Source organism: Branchiostoma belcheri, unplaced genomic scaffold (assembly GCF_001625305.1).
Source record: "Branchiostoma belcheri isolate BF01 breed outbred unplaced genomic scaffold, Haploidv18h27 scaffold12, whole genome shotgun sequence".
Lineage (NCBI taxonomy): Eukaryota > Metazoa > Chordata > Leptocardii > Amphioxiformes > Branchiostomatidae > Branchiostoma > Branchiostoma belcheri.
This window is the reverse complement of record NW_017802602.1, coordinates 4,346,825-4,355,678: the sequence shown is the minus strand read 5'-3', so window position 1 is coordinate 4,355,678 and position 8,854 is coordinate 4,346,825. Positions and strand designations below refer to the sequence as shown.

The 8,854-nt window shown below is 42.6% G+C and overlaps 1 protein-coding gene across 1 annotated transcript in view; it reads left to right on the top strand.

The window, feature by feature from the left end:
• The first annotated feature begins 3,054 nt into the window (after positions 1 to 3,054).
• Positions 3,055 to 8,854, top strand: part of LOC109462709 — a 10,948-nt gene continuing 5,148 nt past the window's right edge. Inside the window, exons 1-9 of the mRNA XM_019759268.1 lie at positions 3,055 to 3,112; positions 3,259 to 3,500; positions 4,783 to 4,902; positions 5,628 to 5,916; positions 6,126 to 6,241; positions 6,415 to 7,589; positions 7,760 to 7,824; positions 7,914 to 8,189; positions 8,325 to 8,761. Coding sequence (XP_019614827.1) covers positions 3,055 to 3,112; positions 3,259 to 3,500; positions 4,783 to 4,902; positions 5,628 to 5,916; positions 6,126 to 6,241; positions 6,415 to 7,589; positions 7,760 to 7,824; positions 7,914 to 8,189; positions 8,325 to 8,761 — 2,778 coding nt within the window. The remainder of the gene's footprint in view (positions 3,113 to 3,258; positions 3,501 to 4,782; positions 4,903 to 5,627; positions 5,917 to 6,125; positions 6,242 to 6,414; positions 7,590 to 7,759; positions 7,825 to 7,913; positions 8,190 to 8,324; positions 8,762 to 8,854) is intronic.

The window sequence follows — 8,854 nt, the reverse complement described above, 5'->3', positions numbered from 1 at the left end:
TAGTTGGATTAGAGAATCAAAATCTACATGTGAAAGAAAGAGATTAGTATCATCGGCAAAAAGTATGAAGAACATAATTTTGGATGCTTCAGCAAGGTCGTTTACACATAATAAAAACAAGAGGGGCCCTAAAATCGATCCCTGGGGGACTCCGCAATTTATAGGTTTGCAGGACGAAGAATTATCATTAAGAACAACGTATTTTTTTCTATCGGATAAATAACTAGTAAAACACTTAAGTGCAACCTCTCTGATGCCATATTAAGTTTTTTTTAAAGAATCAAATGATTAACAGTGTCAAAAGCCTTACTTAGGTCTAAAAATATTCCAATAGTATATTCATTGTTATCAATAGCTGAATTTATTCTATCTATTAGTTGTATAAGTGCCATCGAGGTAGAGTATCCCTTTCTAAAGCCGTAGTGATGTTTGTACAGAATATCGTTCTGGTCTAGATGTTTTAAAAGTCGATTGTATATAAGTTTTTCCAAAATTTTCGAGATACAGGGCAGGATTGAGATTGGGCGGTAATTACTAACTAATGTAGAATCATTGCTTTTAAATATAGGAATCACTTTTGCAATTTTAGTTGGTTTAGGAACCACTCCGTTCTGGATAGATAAAGTCAATATATGAGTAAGAGGGCGTATAATATAAGGTAGGGAAATTTTTAGTATTTTAGTACTAATTCCGTCGTGACCAGCAGCGGAATCTTTCAAATTTCTATGTTTAAAACTTCGGCCGTTGTGGGTGGTTCAAAAGACGTTTGCAAAGCAAACAGCGGGTTAACCATGGTTTTTTGTGGGGATGTTGGACAATTTCGGTAGTTTTCATTGGAAATGATTTGTCAAAATGTGAGGAAAATATAGAAAGAAATATATTATAAGCCATTTCTGTATCAGTTTCTTCCAAAACGGACATCCACGATGTGTTAGTTAAGGATTCAACAAATTTTGCTTTGTTCACCTCATTAATCTGTCTATAACCTGGTCGATGACCTGATTAAGACCCGAAATTGAAAAATATTGCAAAAATGTCAGCTTTAAATTATAGTGCTACCGTTATTATCCATTATTTAAAACAATCAGTATAAAGGTAAAGTTGGGGAACTATTTAAAACAATCAGTATAAAGGTAAAGCTGGGGAATGGTTTCAAGCGAGCTTGGAGTCACTTAGTGAAGTAAATATATACATTTATAAAGGGGTGCTATTTGATCATTCTAAGGATGAAAAATTGCACTGTCAATGCCCCAACAGGAAGACACACCCCTCCATGACGCAGCTACACGGGGCCGCCCCAAGTGTGCGGAAATACTGCTGCAGCACGGGGCTGATACCGGTCTCAGGAACAAGGTCAGTCAATTCTTCGGCTTCTTTGGTAAATAACTGATTACCAATCCAGCAATACAATATTGTCGTAACTTCTTTTGGAAGAAAAATGAAAAGTAAAACTTTTTTAACATGATGATCCACATACATCATGATGATAATACTACACACATTACTGTCCGAGGCAAGGAGGAAGCTGTTGTTGGAAGAAACACACAAATCACGATGTGTTCTGATATTCCTGCATCGTATCACATCGGGGTTTAAGTCAGAGTGCTAACCTCCTAGCGGTATTCCCCGGGCAACAGCCATAGCAATGACCCTGGGTTGCGATACCACCGGGAGCAGGTTGGTGAGCCATCGGCGTAGCGCCGTGACGCCCCCCCCCCCGTTCCTGGCAGGTTCAACCATGGTGGGACGGTTCTCAGTGGAGCTTTTGCTGGCTAAAAGCACCTGCACCGCCGCAGTCCCCGATGGGCGGTATAGAAATAAAGCCGAGGTTGTGCGTAGGGCCAGCAACCCACCACTTAAAAAACCATTGCGACGAAACCTCAACAAGTTGAAATTGCAGTATCACATAAACACCTACAAACCAATTTCTTTCTAGACAGGGGTTTTGCTACTGTACCTACTGTATATTGTGTAGTATTATGTTTTAGATACATAATACATATTGTCTACTCATTCAGTCGTGTTTATTTCCAAAATTTCAACATTCATAAGGCTATAATTCACTGCATATTCATTCCTAGGATGGTCGAACGGCGGACATCGTTGCAGATGAGGACACCAGTAACGCTGTTCTGTTTCCCAAAGATGAGAAAGACCGAATTACTCGTGGTAGAAAGGAAATACTGAAGCTTCTCCGACAACAGAATAATGTGAGTCGCTTCAAACCTTACGTGATGCAAAATCATAAAGCATTATATCTAAAGAATATGATTGACATGACTAAATTTCTTGTCAAACACTTCGGTTCACAAACAACTGCTGCTGATATTAAACTACAAGTTGAAGATGATATAAAGTAGTTTTTTTAGTTGGTACCCATGCTAGCATTTGAAATTTTGTATTCTGCTTGGCAGGTTGGAGAGAAATAATTACTATCATCAGAATTTCGCAGAAACATTTAGCTGGAAGCCATGTGATCTATCTATAGAGACATGTATATGTATAATTATACATGTCCAATTTTAGCCTACTGCAGTGACTAGAAGTGTTTCAGAAAGGATTGTATAACCGCCCTTACACCAAACTTAACTCACTTTCACGTGTGCATGTTTACAGGAAGTCTCCACATATAAGAAAGGCTACGATCCTGTACTCGTCCGGTTCTATGAAGAAAGAGGAATGACTGAGGCGAAGAAGGATCACCCGTTGATACAAGAAGCAGCTAAGCAGAGCGGGAAAACTGTAGACTAAGTGAAGGTGTGTTTTTGTAATGATCGCTTGATCCCTCGAGCTTAGTCTGTTGTATCTTACTAAAGGTTAAATCGTTTTGTGCTTATTGAGGTGAGGAGCTTTAGCTGGAATTGTTGGTGTAACTCGTGCGTTAGAGTGTTGGCCTTATAAAATCGTACTCTGTGCCTCAAATTAATTGTAATTCATCGTTTCGTTGTATCATCTTGGTTAACAGTACTGCACTTTGTAATGCTTTTTCAGAACTTCATCGGCAGCTATCGTAGGAGTAAGGGCGGCAGCAAGCAGAGCCTCCCCACAGACGACATGGGGGCTGAGAACATCACGGGACATCGTGAAGACTTAGGGATGTCGACAAAAGAAGGTATAACACAACTATTTAAGCTGTGAAATACAAATACTTACTCAGTAGATCATTCTATCCATCTAATCAGACGTCGGCTTTACGTAAGTGTACGAAAAGAATGATATTATAAATGTCTGATAAAATGTTAAAATCTTCTCATCCAGGAGACAGCAGTGTTCCACTCGAAATACAGCTGCGGGGTCCTGGAATGCAGCAGCTGTACTCCCAGGCCTGCCGCCAGGGGGCGCGACCGGTGCACAGCGTGCGCGGTCTTGTGGTTGGTCAGTTCAGATCCGGGAAGACGTGTGTCGTCAGGAGGCTGACGGGAGAGAAGGCTGTGGAGAATGAACCGATAACAGACGGCATCGAGATTTCACCCAGCGTGAAGACCAAGACTTGGCGGAAGGCAAAAGGTCCGAAAAACATGTTAATTTCTATCACCTGGCACGACATTATAGTTATTGCTACTTAGATAGTTTCGGCACATAAGTACGTGTCATGCAATGATACATGATCATTTTGCATGTACAAAAAAGCATATCACAAAACAACAACATGAATACCATGTTTGTTTAACCCTGACTAGATCGGGCTTTTTTGGGCATGGTTGGGGGCTCATTTGACCCCCCCTCAGAAGTCGCGAACGGTATGTCGTATGACCACCAAATTTTCAAAGGATGGTGTACTAGGAAAAATTTATCATATCTACAATTTTTATGTCGTTATGACGTAATATGATGTCATTATGACGTCATTAATGTGATTCCATTGGCCAAAACCGTCTAGATAGGTTTCTCCCTGAAAACTAAATGGTATTCAACATAACTTTACCAAAAGTGTTTATGACAGAATATTAGGGTGTACTCTTATGTTGCCCATAGCAACACCAATGACGTCATAAAATGACGTCAGGCATATTTAAGATATCCGCCATCTTGGATCATCAATTTTGAATTTTCAAAAAATGTTTTTTTTTCATGATAAGGCCTAAAATACATTGTAAACATACTAAAGACCTTCATTTAGACCTTTTTTGAAAAAGAAATGGAAGTATTGATGACATTTTAATGAAAATAACCTGTAAATACCTGTTCTAATGATATGGTCCACCATCTTGGATTTTGGCCAATGACGTCATCAAATTAGCATAAATTATGCATATTTAATGATAAAATTTACATAAAATTATATGGGATGTTATTAATATTAGAAACCATGAGTAACTTGACATAAAACCTATAAAATTCTATTGTTGAAACAAAAATTACTAAATTTAGCAAAAAATGCCTGTCAGAAACCCGTTGCCATGGCAACACAAAAAATCATTATCTTAATCCAATGATACAGAATTGAAGCCAACAATATTCTCGGAAAAGTCACCCAGTTTGGCCGTTTTAGCACTTGCTGTCCAGACGCTAGGTGACATTCAAGTTGGCGCGGGCACTTTTAGCCCCCCCCCCCGGTCTAGGTAGAGTTAAGTAATCTCCAAGCAGATCTTTTGGTGGGGGTAAGACAGTATCAAATTGGCCAGTCTGTATCCATTTCCCCACCCTTGGAAATGGATACAGTTTGATACTGTCTTACCCCCACCAAACGATCTGCTTGGAGATTAGAGTTAAGATAAAAATTGCCAAAGGGTTTCAGCTGTAACAACGAATCATACGGTACATGGCATCTATTGCTTACAGAGGAGCCAGACGAATTCAAGGAAACCATGGCAGAACGATTGGCAGAACAACAAGAACGGGACAAACCACGCACCCGGACATCTTCAGGAGCCCAAGGAGCAGTCAGGAAAAAGTCTGCAGGTATCCAATATCACTTTTACATATATCAATATGTACATGTGTATATTATATAAATAGACATAATATACAGATGCACAGGGCAAAAATGTTAACGCACACAGCCAGGACAACGACGGTTAAAAAACTTTCATGTTTTTAAAAAATTAAAAGCATAAGGTTTTATTCTTTAATCTAAAATGTATGCACAAAACAAGAGAATTGGCACCTATATCTTTTTCACGCGTCATCATCTACGTATTGCTAAAGTTTTGTGTCTAGAAACACACACAAAGAGACGAAGGGACAGTGATATCTGACTTTATCTTAATATAAGATGCAGAAAAAGCACAAAAAAGGAACAAGGACAAGGAAGCGGACGCAGCAGGAGAAACAACCGAAGAACGTGACGCCGACGCAAAGTCAACAGACACCAAAACTGGAGGAAGAAGATGAGAAAGAAGGTGAAGAAATAGATGTTTCACAAGAAAGAAATGGACATTATAGAAGATTTAGAAAAAGGAACTTGTTGCGTTACGCTAGACCGTGCTTTGTTGTAAATGATACCAAGTTAAAACTATTTGCAAGTGTAGTAATTGGCCTCTAGAGAAAAGATGCAAAATAATGAATGACATTAAAATTGTTACATCTTCCATTGCAGGGAGAGAGGAAAGTGTGGTCACGACTACGTCACGACAAACACAAGACATTCCGGATGATGTCAATATAAAAGCTCAAAAGGGACTTAGAGTGACGTGACGGTTCTGCAGCAAACACAAGACATACCGGATGATGTCATAACAAAAGCCAAAGAGCGACTCCAAGGTGGCGTGACCGAGGAGCAGCTTGGAACAGCCGAACACCCGCGTATCTCCCTCTGGGACTTCGGCGGCCAGGCCACGTACTACGGCTCGCACCAGTGCTTCTTCACGTACCGCGGGATCTACATCCTGGTCATGTCACTGCTGCAGAAGCTGTCCGACCCTGTTCCTGATCTGGACTACAAGGCGACAGCGGACAATCTCGTAACTGGAAGAGGTACGTACCGCTTCTTCAACTGTGAACCTAGTAAGTTGTGACAATGCAGTCGGTTTGAGTGGCAACATCTATTTGTCGCCTTTAAAGCTTGAACATTAGAACTGAAAAAGAACTTAAATCACATAAACGTATGTAACTTTGAAAAACTGAAATAATAAGGCAAAGATAATTTCGTACACAAAAATGATAAGACGTCTCTACTTGTCCAGACTACTTGGACCACTGGCTGCACTCAGTCCGCACACACACCCTGGTGCACGGGCGGGAGCAGACAGGAGAGCCGTGTGTCGTTTTGGTCCTCACGCACAAGGACAGAGTCGATGAGGTATGGAAGATCTTTAGATATGTTCTAAACTTAACGAATAGTGGTTGAGCTTGTCTTTGTCGTAAAATGTGTAGTTAATATCGATGGCCGAAAGGATCAGCCTTGGGTTGTTTTCTGGGATTGATCAACAGTACCTTTACGTCCTTAAGATAAATTTGTGCTCTTAATTTCAGTCGGACATTGAGGAGTACAAGAAAGACGTACGTGATCATATCAGTGATAAGGCCGCCGGTAAACACGTCTTACCTAAGATATTTTTCATCGACAACTTCAACGAGGACAACAGCGACATTGACGAGCTCCGAGAATATCTCCGTGAGGTGGCGAAGGGTCTGTGGTTCATGGGTCAGGAGGTGCCGATGACTTGGCTTCATCTGAAGTCCAAACTGATGGACAAGAGGAGAGAGGACGACCCATTCTGCCGTTTCCAAGATGTCGTAGATCTGGCCCGGAGTGATGACGTGGGCATCACGGATGACAGCCATGTTGCCGACATTTTGACCTTCCTACACGACCTTGGTGACATCATCTTCATCAACGAACCTGTTCTCCGTGATCACGTGGCCCTTCGACCCCAGGTGATGATTGACGTCTTCAAGACCATCATCACCGTCCCGGAGTACCAACAGGACAGGAGCACGGATGGGGAGGTTGCCGAGATGTGGAGGAGGCTGGAGACGGAAGGCATCCTCAGTGACAGGTTGTTGACAATCATCTGGACCAAAGCAGATCAGAAGATGCAGAAACCCTTTCTACTGCGGCACAAGTACTTCCTGAAGAGACTGATGGAAAAGTACTACCTACTCTGCAACGTCACGCCGATCGGTGAGTTTGATGACACTTCGGGTGATCCTGAGAAAGAAGAGATCTACTTCGTACCATCTCTCCTGGCCACAAAGCCTGACGACAGCACCTTGTATCCTGGGCACATGAGAAGATACCGGCATCCTCTGTATGTCGTATTCGACAACATGTTCCTCCCAAGTGGCATGTTCTATCGTCTACAAGCCATTTGTGTGCGCAGGTTCGGTCTTCAAGAGTCCCACGTGTTCGCCGGCTGCGGCCGCTTCCCTACCGACGATGTAAAGCAACAGTTCGTGGTAACCAAAGTGAAGCACTACCTGAAGGTGGAGCTTCTGTCGGCTGAAGCTGAAGATCAGCCAGTATTCACACAGGCCCTTCCTATTAGAAAGTTCCTCAGCAGTTGTCTCTTTGAGATCAAGGAGAAGTGGATCCCGTCCATCCAGTATGACTGGTGCTTTGGGGAGGAGTCAGAAAAAGGAACAGGAACACCAGTATTCTACCCACTGTCTGACATCGGGCAAGAAACGGCAACGGGATCCAGTCGGTGAGACCAGTTATATTTTCAATTTTTCAGTGAATCAAACCATTTCATTTGATAAGCATAGCATTCTTCTTGCACGTTTTTATGGAAACACACAAGGTATTTACATGTCTTGTATGTCCCTAACATTGCACTGCCAGTAAGCCATGTGTGACTGATAGTTTTTATCTCAGTTTTCCAGAAGACTTCATCAATGTCTGGATACGTGGCAGAAATGATACGACAACGTTCTGTGCAGGTAAAAACATTCAGATGTCTGATTTTGTGTAGTTCATCTCTTGAAGTAGTGTTTTAAATCGTTACTGATAAAACATGTTATACATGCAGAAAACTCAGGTGGTTCCGGACCCGTGATGATAGAGCCCACGCTGAACCCAGACGCAGTCCACACGATCGGTCCTGTCCTGGACTGTATGGAGACCTGCAGAGGGCTGAGTCTGGCGCAGTGTGATCGGATCAGACACGAGCTCACATCCGTCAGCAGGTTCAAAGAGTTGGTTGCCAACGTCAACAGGGCCGGAGACATGTGCCGTCGCTTGCTGGGAGCGTCCTTGGACGTTTGTCTGCCTGAGAGAGCACCCATGTTCCCCAGGGAAGAGAGAGGTACGTCTTCCCTGGCAGTAGTTTGAAGCCTCTGATTTATTTTCCTCCTTCCATGATGCTTTGTCCTTTTTAACAGCTTGTTTGTCTGACACTTTGTTCATGCATTAGAATTTTAATGTTCACATTTATTCCCAGGGAACGAAATTGTTCTCCTACACACCGGAGATTACAATGACAAGCTCACCCAGCCACTGTTGAAACAGGCAGCCCAATCGTCCAGCAGGTACGGTGTAACAGTGTCTGAAGACGTCATCGAACCAGGAGAAATCATCACAGACAAACTCCTGCACCATCTTCTCCAACGGAACGTCAGGATGGTCGTACCGATCATCACACCCCAGACTCTCCACAGCAGGCACTGGTCAACGCTCGGGTACGAATTCTGCGTACAGAACAAGAACCTGGTCTTTCCGGTCTTCGCCTACCCTGAAGGAACCAGAGAGCGTTTGCTAGAGGTGCTCGGCAGACGCTGTGCGGCGATGTTGGATATGGCATCAACGGAAGTACCAATGACTGAAGAACCACTGTCCAGAACCAAAATTGGTCTCGTTTCAGCAGATATCCTGAGGAAGGTGCGTTGATACAAGGCAATGTTCAGTACGATACTTTGTAATCAGATCTTCTCGTGGACCAAGACAGGCGCTCTGAATCTCTTTCGTCGCTGT